Source organism: Geospiza fortis, unplaced genomic scaffold, assembly GCF_000277835.1.
Source record: "Geospiza fortis unplaced genomic scaffold, GeoFor_1.0 scaffold61, whole genome shotgun sequence".
Lineage (NCBI taxonomy): Eukaryota > Metazoa > Chordata > Aves > Passeriformes > Thraupidae > Geospiza > Geospiza fortis.
In genome coordinates this window covers 1740468-1754145 of record NW_005054430.1, presented here as the reverse complement: position 1 = coordinate 1754145, position 13678 = coordinate 1740468, and the positions used below count along the sequence as shown (strand labels likewise).

At 50.7% G+C, this 13678-nt stretch overlaps 1 protein-coding gene across 1 annotated transcript in view; it reads left to right on the top strand.

The window, feature by feature from the left end:
- The window catches only part of STRIP2 (striatin interacting protein 2), a 23395-nt gene that overhangs the window by 3641 nt on the left and 6076 nt on the right, over positions 1-13678 (top strand). The window contains 13 exon segments of the mRNA XM_031061900.1: positions 764-839; positions 1016-1239; positions 2509-2574; positions 3231-3294; positions 3919-3990; positions 4112-4186; positions 4662-4759; positions 5219-5345; positions 7054-7154; positions 8930-8996; positions 11990-12094; positions 12609-12813; positions 13470-13672. Coding sequence (XP_030917760.1) covers positions 764-839; positions 1016-1239; positions 2509-2574; positions 3231-3294; positions 3919-3990; positions 4112-4186; positions 4662-4759; positions 5219-5345; positions 7054-7154; positions 8930-8996; positions 11990-12094; positions 12609-12813; positions 13470-13672 — 1483 coding nt within the window.

The following is a 13678-nucleotide window of genomic DNA, read 5'->3' as shown; positions in this document are numbered from 1 at the left end:
AGCCCGGAGTGCTCGTGGTTGTGGTTCCCTTTCCCCCCTCCAGGTGCTGCTGTGTTTGCCAGTTCTAGGCTCACGGAATTGTTGGGGTTGGAAGGGACCTTAAGGAGCATCCAGTTCCAAATGACACCTTCCATTAGATCGGGTTTCTCACAGCTCCAGCCAAGCTGGCCTTGGGCACTGCCAGGGATGCAGGGGCAGCCCCAGCTGCTCTGGCAATCCCAGCCCAGCCAGGAATTCCTCATTGCCAAGATCCCATCCATGCCTGCCCTCTGGCAGTGGGAGCCATTCCCTGGGTGCTGTCCCTGCAGGCCTTGGCCCCAGTCCCTCTGCAGCTCTCCTGGAGCCCCTGCAGGCCCTGCCCGAGGCCCTGGCTCCAGCCCTGGAGCAGCTCCATGGGTTCCTCTGGGCTCTGCAGCAGCTCCAGGTGCTGCTGCTGTGTCCCCAGGGCTGGGCCAGCTCTGCAGGTGGGGTCTCACCTGAGCACAGGGACAGGATCCCCCCCTCCCCTGCTGCCCATGCTGGGGGGATTTTGGGCTCTCAGTACACGTGCTCGGAGCATGTCCAGTTTTTCATCCACCAATTTCAACTGCAACAAATCAGCCCCATGGGGTGTTTGATCCAGAGGAAGCCAGAGGACATCCTGACCTTATGGCAAAGGGCTGATAAGCACCAGGGAGCAAACTGCTCACAGCAAGTTCTTTTTTTAGCTCTGCTCTTGGAGTTGCTGTGTTGTGTTCTGAGCATGGAAATTCCTTTTGCTAAGGAAGAGGTGTCAGATGGAAACCCCAAAAGTTAAGGCGGAAAACGGGGTCGCACCTCCTAGAGCAGCAAGGTTAGAGGTACAGAAGGAATTATTCTTCTGCAGGCTTTGGTGGCAAGAGCTAGGAGGGAAATCCTTACCTGAGGAACATCTGAGAGCGTGATCCCTTTAGAACGGAGAGATCTGGTGCCAGCCCCTGAGAGGAAAATAAAATCCTTGAAGTGACTTGAGTGTTTCCTTCCCCTTCTGCTGCAGCCCCTGATGAAGCAGGACAGTTTGGATATCTACAACGAGAGAGATCCCTTCAAGAGCGACGAGGGAGGGGTCGATGAAGAGGAGAACGACGATGTGGAGGGCGGGATGGAGGGCGAGCTGGAGCTGGTGGAGCGGGACGCGCTCGTCGCCGCCGTGCCGGCCCAGCGCCTGCCCATCGAGAGGGTCTCCTTCCCCAAGGGGCTGCCCTGGGCCCCCAAAGTCAGGTAAAGCCACCCGGTGTCACCGCCTCCTCCCCACGCCCACCTGTCCTGGAGTTCACTGCAGTTTTTTGGGAAGTTTTTTGGCCTCTGGCAGGTTGAACTGGAGTGACTCCTCTTCTCTTTTTTGTCGGTCCTTTCTGGATTGGCCACTCGCCACGTGTGGTGTGTAAATTCTGGGGGAGAGCTCAGCTAAAGCCAGCCCAAGCCAATAAATGGGCAAACCAACTTATTGTCCAATAGTGGTGATCCAGTTTGGATATCCCAGGCTGTACTGGGATGGAGGCTGTGCTGGGCACTGTGGGAGCAGGGTCAGCTTTCCCAGCCAGGTCCCAGTGGATTTTGGTAGCACAAAGCCCTTGACTAATCATCCTGGGAGCTGGTTAATGACACCTTGTTGGGTGAGTAGGACCCTGTGTTGCCAGGTGAAGCCTTTTTTAGTGGCAGAGAAAAACATCTAAGGATGAAGGAGTTGGTGCCTTTCCTTCCCAAGGCAGCTATCCCCACATGAAATGAGGGAATGTCAGGAAAAGAGGGTGAAACCTCTGCCCCTTTCCCTCTGATCCATGTGAGGGTTTTTTTGCTGTTTATCCCAAGCCTGGATTTAATCCAGTATCTTTAAAACACAGGAGCAAATAGATATTTTTGAGATAGGAGCAGTGACAGGGTTAAGGCAGTCTGTCCAGAGCATTCCTAGCAGAAACACAGCAGGAACTGGTTTCCCACATGGATCTCCATGGTGGTGCTGCGGTGCTCCACGTCACTTAACACTCTCAGCTTTGAAATCCAATGGCTGCTGCTTTCCTTGGCTGCTGGCTGGAGATCCAGCTGGATTCCTTTCTGTCCAGGAGAGCCTTGGCTCACAGCTCATGTCCTGCTTGTAGAGCAGAGCTGCCCAGCAGTTCCCATGAAAGATGCCCAAGGTGGACAAGATGTCAGCTTGCTGTGGGAGCAGCGTGTGCTGTGACAGACCGGGGAGACAACATTTGTTCTCTCAGAGCCAGCAGATGCTCCTTGGAGGTGGCGTGAGGAGCACGGGAGGTGGATACAAAGGTGCTGGTTGCAGAAAACTCCTCTCCATTTACTCGCATGTTCCCGTGGAGTTGCACAGCAAATACAAATGGTTTAGGTTCATGTTGTCCCCAGCCAGTGAGGGCAAATGAAAGGTTTTGCCCACTGCTGTTGAGATCTCTAGAAATCCATCTGAGGCTGTGATCTTGTACGTGGCTGTTTTCCAACCTTCTCCTTGTTTTCGTCTCTCCGCTGCTCCATCAGACAGAAAGACATCGAGCACTTCCTGGAAGCAAGCAGGAACAAATTCATCGGGTTCACGCTGGGACAGTGAGTGTTTCATCCACAAAATCGGCCCTGCAGCCTCCATCAGTGGGGGTTAAGCACAGAGCCCAGGTTTTCCCAGCCCGAGGTGCGCTCAGCATGAGGCAGTGCTGGCTTTGCCAGAGCTGCAGCAATGAAAGCAGTGCTAGAAAAAGCATGTTCCTGGAGACACTGGTGCCCAGGCACCTCTTTCTATTAAAAATCAGACCTAGCCCAGAATAAGTGACCGCTGGCCCAAGCCAGGAGCTGGTTTGATGTGAAAGGCATCTGAGACAGTTTGGTATCCACAGCAAATTACCCATTTGGTGAATAAATCAAGCTGGGCGTGCAGAGTCATCCTGGGACAGCAGGGTACATTCGTTTTTAGGGGCAGTGCTGGGCTCAGACTGGCTCCACCCTATTTGTGATGTCATCTGATGTCACCCAAATTCTGATTCAGTCTGATTTCACCCCAGTTCTCCACCCCGATGTCTCTCCTGCCTCGTGCAGGCAGGATGGGGAGGAGGTGGGAGGGCAGCAGCTCGGGCCAGCACCTCTCCCAATTCCTGACCCACCTGGGATGCATTCAGCAGACTCCAGGCTCCCTCTTTTACCTGTTAGGACATGGAAATGTTTGAGCATGGATGTCCTTCCCAGTACTGACCTTCTTTCCTCTCCCCCAGGGACACTGAGACTCTGATAGGGCTCCCGCGGCCGATCCATGAAAGTGTGAAGACCCTGAAGCAGGTGAGGTGGTGGCTCCGTGCATGGCATGGGATATCCACCATGTGGATCCTCCTGGCCACCCTCCCTGAGACACTGCTACTGCAGGGAGTAAAAAGTTGGGTGCCACAGGAAAAGCCTTTGGAGCTCCTTGCAAGAATTGAGGCAAAAAATTAAAAACTGAGTTCTCAAGTAGCCTCTCCAGCATTTCAACTTTCCCTTTATCCAAGGTGCAGCATTCCTGTTTCCTGGCGAATGTCTGTCATGTGTTTTGAAGGTGACAGACTTTCAGAGCTGGGTTTGGACATGCATTCCCAAACTGGTGCTGCTCCCAGAGGGAAGCCCAGCCAGCTTCAGCTCCTGCAGTGCTCTGTGGGGAATGAGACCCCTCCAGAGGCCACCTGACCCTGAGCCCAGGGTCTGGGCTGTCTTTTGGAGGTGATTGTCCCTCTAATTCCTTACAGAGAGCTCCCAGAGGGAGCAGGTGGAAGTAACCCAAGGCAGGAGGTGTGAGGGGCTTCAGGGGTGAGCTGCCCGTGGCTCTGCTGGGAGCTGCACACCTCACTGGGGGATTGCTGTGACCATCTCTGGCCGTGTTTCCTCCCTCAGCTGTGACACTGCTCTGCCTCTGTCTGTGTGTTTTGCCAGCACAAGTACGTTTCCATCTCGGATGTCCAGATCAAGAACGAGGAGGAGCTGGAGAAGTGCCCCATGTCTCTGGTAAGAAGGAAGTTGCTTCACCCCATCACCAGAGAGAAGATGGGAGGCTTCCAGGGTGTCACGTAAATCCATGCTTATTTTTGCTTCATTTTCCCTTGTTTTTAATGTTTCTCTGCCCTAGGGGGAAGAGGAAGTGCAAGAAACCCCTTGTGAGGTGTTGTATCGAGCAATGCTGTACAATCTCCCCCAGTACATGGTAAGCCCCCGTTCCTTAAAAGGAAGGAAGAGCTCTGGAGCAGGGAATGGTGCCAGTCCAGGAGCTGCAGAGCTCAGCATGGGAGGGTGTCAGGACCTGGACTGTCAGATTTTGGTGGGAATCCTGAGCAGAGTTGGGAGGAATGTTCAGTCCAAGAGGAGGATTCAGAGGATTCTGAGATGCTGGTTGGGTAACGTGGGCTCTGCAGGGAGAGACAGAGATTTAAGTGCATTTAAACTGCAGATGTTCCCAGTGCTGTTTTACCCTCCCTAGCAGAGCTCAGGCACATGTGATGCCTTAGGTTTAGGATCAAACAGAGCTGTTGCCTCTCCACACTTGTCCTGTGTGTCAGAGGCTGAGTATGGTCTGGTGAAACCCCGTAGAGTTGGCTTGGAGTTGTCCAGTTCTGGCAAGTGAAGCAGGAGGAAGGAATTCCCTTTCCTGGACCATTCCCCACACCTGCCCTCTCCTGCAGATCGCTTTGCTGAAGATCCTCCTGGCTGCTGCACCCACCTCCAAGGCCAAGACTGACTCCATCAACATCCTGGCAGACGTGTTGCCTGAAGAGATGCCGTAAGTCCCTCACCAGGTGGCCACCAAGCCTTGGACCGAGCACGAGAGCCAATAGGTTTTTGGGGCTCCACATTTGGGGTATCTGTGTGGGTAGCTGTGAATTGCAGTTAGCACCAGGGCAGAGCTGTGAAAGCCAAGGAAGCGATGCTGCCATGATTTGAGTGCAGCCACTCCAGGCTAAGTGTCACAAATTACAAAATCCTGCTAACTGACCCAAATCACAAAGATTTGTCAGCATACAGGAGGTGTCCTTCCTACTGCTCCACCAGGATTCCTGATGGAGGACAAGCCACCCTTTTTGAACGCATTTTGACATCACCAGGTGGGATGGGTGGAGATGGGAGTCCCGTGGTGGGGAGAAGGCTCTTGGTTTTGTAGAGCTCATCCAGATGAAGGAGAACTCCAGGGTCCCTTGGGCTCCCTGCTGCCACAGCCAGGAGCTGTTTTCCCTGCACGCAGCATCACCGTCCTGCAGAGCATGAAGCTGGGCATCGACGTGAACAGGCACAAGGAGATCATCGTCAAGAGCATCTCGGCGCTGCTGCTGCTGCTCCTCAAGCACTTCAAGCTGAACCACATCTACCAGGTGGGCCTAGAGGAAGGGATGGCCATTGCCCAGTTGGGCCTGAAGATGCTGATAAACCCTCTCCTGGAAGAGTTTCCATGAGGAGCTGTAATCACATTTCCATAGCCCCAGGATTTGTTCAGGGTTGCTCAGGTTGGGATAACCCCGCTGTGCTTTGACAACACCTTTCCTTCTCGCGTGGCAGGAGCTTTTAGGCTTCTGGGAATATCCATTCAGGTTAAATTTAGGAAATAGCACCAGCCTCCCTGGCAGAAGGGGGAAGAGGAAGGGGATTAGGCAAGACTCTCTTTTGCTCTGTCATCTGCAGTGCCCAGAAATAGTGCTGGGAAGGACCTCACGAGGTCACCTAATCTGGTTTTGGCAGGATCGGGTTCTTGGGGCTCCAGTTTCAACAGAGGAGGAGATCTGGGTCACAGTTGCAATCTAATTTTTGTTCCCAATGTGGTTTTTGTTCCATCTGCATGGCAGCAATCAAACTGCACCCACTCCTGGGCTTTCCTTGGTTAAAAAAACCCAAGGACTAATATGAGCTGTGGCCCAGTTCTCCACTCATTCTGCAAGTCAAACAATTAATGTTTTCTAATTTTTTCTGTTAAAGCTTTCAGCAGGCTACAAATCCCTCTGCGTTACAAAACCCACTGATATTTAACTGAGGATAAATATAAATCCACGTACTGGATTGGGTAAAATGAAACCAACTCCCACATTTTTTACAATCCTACATTTGTTCTGCTCCCCCTCCCCACACATCCCTTCGTTAATTTTTCTCACTTCAAAGCAGCTCCTCTCCTTTCTTCCCCCCAGGCAGGAGGGCCACTGCAGCCTGCTGCTGAGCCTGGAGAAAGCTGCAGGGTTTCCTGAATCCCCCTGATTCTGCTTTCCTTTGTGCCTGATCAGGGTGATTTTGTTCTTTCTGTGACAAAGGTGGTCTCAGGGAGCTCCATGAGAACTCCAGCAGGTCTGAAATGAAGGAGCCACTGAAGCACAGAATGGTTTGGGTTGGAGGGGTCCGTTACTCACCAGCACTTCCCAGTGCTGTGTCATCTGCGGTGTTGTGTCATCTGCGGTGTGCCAATGCTGACAGCTGGCACCAGGCTGAGATGAGAACAAACTGTTCCTTCCCTCTCCAACTGGAGATCTGGATGGAGAGGCATGGGGAGGGCAGGATGGGATAGGACTGGCTTTTGCTGCAGTTTGTATCTTTAGAGGACGGGAGAGATTTGTTGTATTGTTGAACTGTAGAGTGGCTTGGGTTGGAAGGGACCTTGAAGACCATTTACTGCTTTGAGGGGGAGAGGAATTAAAAGCAAGTAGGAAAATAGGGATATTGTTTCAGTCAAAATTTCTGAGGGAACTGGGATTGGTGTGTGAGAGGAATAGGATTTATTGTATTTTCTCATGTAATAGCTACAACCCCTTCCCTCTTCCCCACACACTGCTTTGCCAGATGTAATTTTGAAAAGCCATGAGGTGCAGCTATTCCCAGAGCACTGCTGTGAAGTGTGCGTGTCCTCTCTGTGGCAAATGGAATTTTCCAGCTGCTGTGCATGACACAGACCTTACACAGCAAACTCCAGGGACAGAATGGTCTGGGAGGTGTCTGGGGCAAACCAAGTGCTCTGCTTTTGGCTGGGGAGAGGTTTCCATTCCCAGGTGGTGCTCCCAGCTGTCCCAGCCAACACTGACCCGTTTCCCTTCTCTCCCCCAGTTTGAGTACGTGTCCCAACACCTGGTGTTCGCCAACTGCATCCCCCTGATCCTGAAATTCTTCAACCAGAACATCATGTCTTACATCACTGCCAAAAACAGGTACAGCCCCTGCTGGGGGACGGACAGGTGATGGGGCAGGAAGGCTTTGTGCTTTGTCCCCCCCTGATGTCCTGGGGTTTGGGGTGTCCTGTCCACTACAGGAATATGTGGAGGGAGCACATCCCTTTGGCATGATGAGGATGACTGGATGCTGGGTTTCCAATCTCAAAAAATAGGCTTAATCTTTAAAATAAAGTCATTTTCATCTTCACGTGGACTCCTGAGGAGTCATCCAGTGCCACCGAGCATCTCTGGGCCACAGCTTCATCAAGGCCAGATGGGATAGGCTCTTCCAGGTCTTTCCCACTTTTCGTAGCTGTAATTCAGCTTTCCTGGCTCCTTCAGGTTTTCCATAGCTCTCACTGCCCTTTACTGCTGATCTGAGAGAGGCACCAGCCCCATTGAGCAGGGCACTGGCTGGACCACCATGGATCAGAGACCTGAGACAGCACAGATCCTTCCCAGCTCACCAGGGCAGGATTTCTCTGTTTGGAGAGGAGCTCCACAGGGGCGTTGGGATGATAAAAAGATCCTTTTCCTTCCTTTTTGATGCTCTTTTTGTGGCTCTTCAGCTGCGTGTGTAGGCTGGGCTGTCTCCTGCACGGTATGGTTGTGTCTGTGTGAGGAGGCACACATAGAAAAATAGGAAGTAATATGTTGATCCTGCTGCTGTAAATATTTCCACTTTTGGTCCTGTGTTTTTTAAATGAGGAAGAAACGTATCCCTAGGAGCACTGAGCTCCCTCCTCTGCTCTGGGATGGGTTCTCTGGTTTCACAGGCAGGAAACGCACCTGTAAATGAGGTGGGATGTGCAGCTGGATACTCTGAGCCAGGGAGGTGTAAATTCCAGTTCTGGCTGTATTTCACTGACTACTTTTACAAATTCCACAGGCCTGGAAGCCTTTGAAAAACACGATACTCTAAGTATTCATCACCACGAATTTTCTTGCTGCCAACCAGATGCCTCCCTGTGAACCTCAGATCTATTTTGTTTACTTTTTCCCCCTTTTTAAATACGCATATTAACAACTCATCTGTCCTGTCTTAATGGATCCAAACCCTTCGAGTCCTTATTAATGGACTCAGGATGGAGCTTTGGAGCCAGGAGGCATCGACGTGCTCCATTAATCTGGAGGCTGAGGCAGTGCTGAGGCTGGGTTCCCTTTTGGGTGCTGTCTGTGCCATCAGCAAGGCTGCTCCACGTGCTGGGGATGGGATTGTTCCCCACCCAAATCACTTGTTGCATTTCCAGGCACAGAGCAGAAAAAATGTTACAGATTCCTGGGCGTGATCATACAGATCACCTTAAAAATTTCTCTCGTGTTAATTGGTAGTATAGAAGGGCTTGACAGCTGGCCTGCAAGCAAAGCTGAGTTAATAGAACAAATAACAATTGATGATTTTTGAGTGTATCCATAGCAAAGAAGAAGACAAGGCTGTCAGCATGGAAACAGATTAGAAAAGATACATGAAAATTTTTGTAAGCTTGGCTACGTGCATAAGTAGATGTGCATAGGTGCCTTATGAAATTTCTGTAAAACTTTTGCTAGTAATATTGATGTTAATTGCTTTGCACCAATGAATAGAATAAGTTATTGTGATGTAGTTAATTACTTAAGATCACACTTTGTTAGGAGTATACAAGCTAGAGAACACGCAGAATAAAAAACTTTCTTCTTCTCAGACCCTGATCACGTGTGTATGTCACGTCCAGCCGAACGGTGACATTTGGTGACATTTGGCTAACGAGCCCCTTCTTTCCTGTTTTCTGCAGCATCTCTGTCCTGGATTATCCACATTGCACAGTCTGTGACTTGCCTGAGCTCACAGCAGAAAGTCTGGTAAGGACCACAGAAAGGGTTTTGTGGCCAGGATTGCTCTTTGTGACGGCATGAGGAAGGATTTGGGTTTTCTGTGCTCTGTCTTCTTTTTCTGTAGCCCCCAGCCTTTCCAAAATTAGACTTTTCTTTCCCCTCCAGGCTTGAAAATCCCTCCCATCACTATTCTGAATCACTGCCAGCTGTGAGGAAGTGGGGAAGAGGCACTGCTGGTGTTGGGCACCCCATAAAAATAGCTGGGTTTAGGGATTTCCCTTTGACCGAACAGAATCACAGAATCCCAAGATCGTTGTGGTTGGAAAAGACCTCCAAGATCATCAAGTGCAATCTTTGACCAAACACCGCCTTGTCCCCAGCCCAGAGCCCCGAGTGCCACCTCCAGGGATTCCTTGGACACCTCCAGGGATGGGAGCTCCAAACCTCCATGGGCAGCCCCTACGAAGGCCTGGCCTCCCTTTCCATGGGGAATTCTTCCTGATGTCCAACCTGAGCCTCCCCTGGCACAGATTAAAGCTGTTTCCTCTTGTTCTGACCAGACAAGATTCTTGTGCTTTGAAAGAGAGTTTACCCAGAGGCTGTTGCCTCCCAGGTTTCAGTTGCTCTGAGCACTCCTGTGCTGTGAGATACCAGTTGAAGGAATGAACCAAATTCCCCATGGAGAGGAGCCTTAAGTATTCCAGAGACTGGCCAGAGGATGGGCTGGGCAAACACATAGACCACAGATGGGACAATAATGCTGGCAGGTTCACAATTACAATAATTAACTACAGAGGAGGTTGGACTTAGCACAGGGGAAAGCTTTGGGGTTAACAGGAAATAATGGCCAGGGAATTCATTGAGAAGGATCCTGAGCAAATCCACTCTGGGCAGGGATGATCTCATGGTTGCTGCTGCAATCTGAGGCCTGTGTTGCTTTCCTTAGGTGTGCAAAAGTCAAAATCATCACAGAGAGAGATTTTCCCCCGTCCACAGGCTGCTGAAGGCTGGGTGTCCCCATCCAGGCCTGCCAGACTCCACCGTATCCTGGACCGATGGGGACATCTAGTGACACTTCAGGGAGGGTTTCATGGGCTGTGCAATCCTCACAATCAGCCTTAAGGCTGTAGGAGACAACTGAGCGTTTTTAGGGAAAACACTCCCAGTAGGGTCTGGACAGTTTGAGAGCTGTCACGTTCAAGGGCAGCACCTTTCGCTTTCCTCCAGCAAACATGGATGTTATCCTCGAGAGAGAGCAATTTAATCAGAAAATGTGCAGAAACCAACTTGAGTTTTACCACGAGGGTTCATCTTTGGGAGGATACCCATGGAAGTAAGGATTTAATAGGAATCAGACACACCCTGCTACTCGAGGCATACGTTTGTGCACGTATTTATATTTTTTCAGCCAGCACTTCATGTGTTGTTTTAGCTATTTTTGTCACTCTGATGAGTGATTTCAACACCCCAGCGTAACACATTTCTCAGAGGATGTCACAGATGATTCTGCTCTCAGTGGGTTGAGCACGGTGATGTGTGTTTGGTTATCCCAAGGAGAGCCAGGATGAGTCCAGCTCTGCTGTCTCCCAAGGTGGGGCCTCTGGGGGAACTGCTGTCCCCACCTGGTGTAAATCAGGAGTGGCTGAGGTGGTGGGGGATTCAAAATCCCGGCCAGTCCCCATGTCCCCTCTCCTGTCACTCCAGAGGGGTCTGCAAAGGGCTTAACCCACCCCTTAGAAGGGGTACTAAAGCCTGTTTGGCCTGTTCCCTCCTCCCATAAATCTGAGGGAAAGACCCTCCCTCCTTGAACCTGTAGAGACAACACCAGACTGGTGACAAACAAATCCATCAGCCCAAGAAATGGACACTGCCTGATTCCACTGGGATCTTTGGGGAAATTACTTTGTGCAGAGGGAGCAGGTTAGGCCTGGGTACAATGTGACAGTGCAGGGGCACTGCAGTTTGGGACCCCCAAAGCACCAGACAGCATTCACGAGCACCTCAGTGACATCCTGGTGACATTCTGGTGACATCCCACCCTTGGCTGCCTCTCGGGCCTTGGCAGGGGCTGCCCAGGGAGGTTTGGAGCTCCCATCCCTGGAGGTGTGCAAGGAATCCCTGGAGGTGGCGCGCAGGGCTCTGGGCTGGGGACAAGGTGGGAATCAGGCACAGATGGACTCGGTGGCCTTGGAGGGCTTTTCCAGCCTCAGGGATTCCTTGATTCTGGCTGGCACTTGCCTTTAAAAGCCAAGGGCTTGTGCTGGTGGGATTTTCTTGGGTAAATCTGCTTTCAAACCCCTCCCGAGGGTGGAATGGGTTGGGGTTTTGCCCCGAGTTAAGAAAGCTGTAGCTGGCTGTGAGTGGTTTATAAATTCAGCAGCCCTTGTTGTGCACTAATCCCCAAACAGGATTTTTGTGGGACATTGGAGCTGTTCAAACATGGAGCAAGTTACTGCAGAGGTGGAATTAAATCTCCAAGCGCCACGGGCAGTATTTCCACAAGCTGGAGCTGGGGGTGTTTACAGTTACCTTATATTTAAAACAATGTCTCAGCTGCACTTAAGCTGGAGGGGGTTTTGTTACAGAAAGGTCTCATCCTCTTGATACAGACGTTGCTATTTGTCATCCTGTGCTGATCTGTGATTTCCTTTTACTGGAAATGTCTGCCCTAAGCACGAATTAATTGATATAATTACCAAAAGCAGTGGTGATCACCAGGCTGAAATTTGCTCTCTGGCTGTAAACAAAGAATACAAATCTACCACGAAATATATTTCCCATGATGGAATAATTATCCCATGATTAGCTCCTACTCTAAATTAAAAGCAGATTAAAATTGGAATGTTTCAGAAGGGTTATCATCAGCAGATTCTGGGGAAAACCAAACTGAGGAGGAAGCTCTGCTGCTCGTCCTCCCTCAGAAATAAGACTTGTGCAGACAATAAAGATTTCTGCCTGAGGACATCTCCGTGGTGGTGCTGATGAGCGCTGTGGTCAGGGTTGCACTTCTCCCCTTGCAGGAGGCTGGAGACAACAACCAGTTCTGCTGGAGGAATTTGTTCTCCTGCATTAACTTGCTGAGGATCCTCAACAAGCTGACCAAGTGGAAACACTCGAGGACAATGGTAAGGGGGTGTCCCCTCCCCCTGCGACCCTCCAGTGCTTCACCTGGAGCATCTCCCTGGCTCTACACAGCAGGTTCAGCCTGGCCTTGTGCTCAGGGTTCCTTGTGGAAGTGCTGGAGCTCCTGCTCTTCCTCATCTTCCCGTTTTTCTTTCACAGATTGAGCCTTGAATACAGAAATACCTTTTCTCCTGCAAATAGCATTATTTCTGTGGCCCTCAAGCCCTGTGCAGAGAGTGTTGGTTGTGCTGAACGCTCCTGTTCTCCCTCCTGGGGGGTTTGTGGTGTACAAGGCCCAGGTGTTGGTGCCCACATCAGCCCAGATGTTTGTGTGGCTCCCAGGTGTTGGTGCCCACATCAGCCCAGATGTTTGTTTGTGTGGCTCCCAGGTGTTGGTGCCCACATCAGCCCAGATGTTTGTGTGGCTCCCCAGGTGTTGGTGCCCACATCAGCCCAGATGTTTGCTTGTGTGGCTCCCTGAGCACCCTGCACTGATGGGTGTTGCTTCCCTGGCAGATGCTGGTGGTGTTCAAATCAGCCCCGATCCTGAAGCGGGCTCTGAAGGTGAAGCAGGCCATGATGCAGCTCTACGTGCTCAAGCTGCTGAAGATCCAGACCAAGTACCTGGGGCGCCAGTGGAGGAAGAGCAACATGAAGACCATGTCTGCCATCTACCAGAAGGTGCGGCACCGCATGAACGACGACTGGGCCTACGGCAACGGTGAGTGCTGCCCTGTCCCTCTGCCCGTGCCTTTGCAAGCTTCACTTTGCTTTGGCCCAAAACCTCTAAAATTCCTGTCACAACTGGGCATTTCTTCCAGAAGTTTCATAAAACTGTTCTGCACCATCAGATTTAGAGCTGGTGAAAGCCAGCTTTGAAAATACCAGGATTCTTTTCATATTGTAAGTTAATATAATATGACATAATGTCATGGTTATTGCAGCTTTTCAATATCATTCATAGATACATTTGCCCAAATTTTAAAATATTTGTGGTTAGGAGCTCATAATAAGCTCACCAGGTTTTAAATGTTTTAAATCTTCATCCCTGCTTCAGTGGTCAGTGGAGGTTTTCAGTAAAAGTGGTGGGGTATTTGTGAAAAAATAATATTATAATTATAGAGAGTCCTTAAAGCAAGAATAATTACATTTTTATGGACTATCTTAAATAGTCCTTAATGCAGGAGTCATTATATTCTTATGGGATATCTTAAATGAAAATGCACACATAATGGGATTTGGTTAGGAATAATAATAATAATAATAATTAGAGTGACTCTGGTTAATTCACATGAAACCTGCAGCCTTTCTTTTGCTCCAACCCTATCAGAGCGCTGTTTCCCACACTATTTGCGTGTTGTTCCTCCTGCCCCGCAGACATCGACGCCAGGCCGTGGGATTTCCAGGCTGAGGAGTGCACGCTGAGGGCCAACATCGAGGCCTTCAACAGCCGCAGGTACGACAAGCCGCAGGACTCGGAGTTCGCGCCGGTGGACAACTGCCTGCAGAGCGTGCTGGGCCAGCGCCTGGAGCTGCCCGAGGACTTCCACTACTCCTACGAGCTGTGGCTGGAGCGGGAGGTGTTT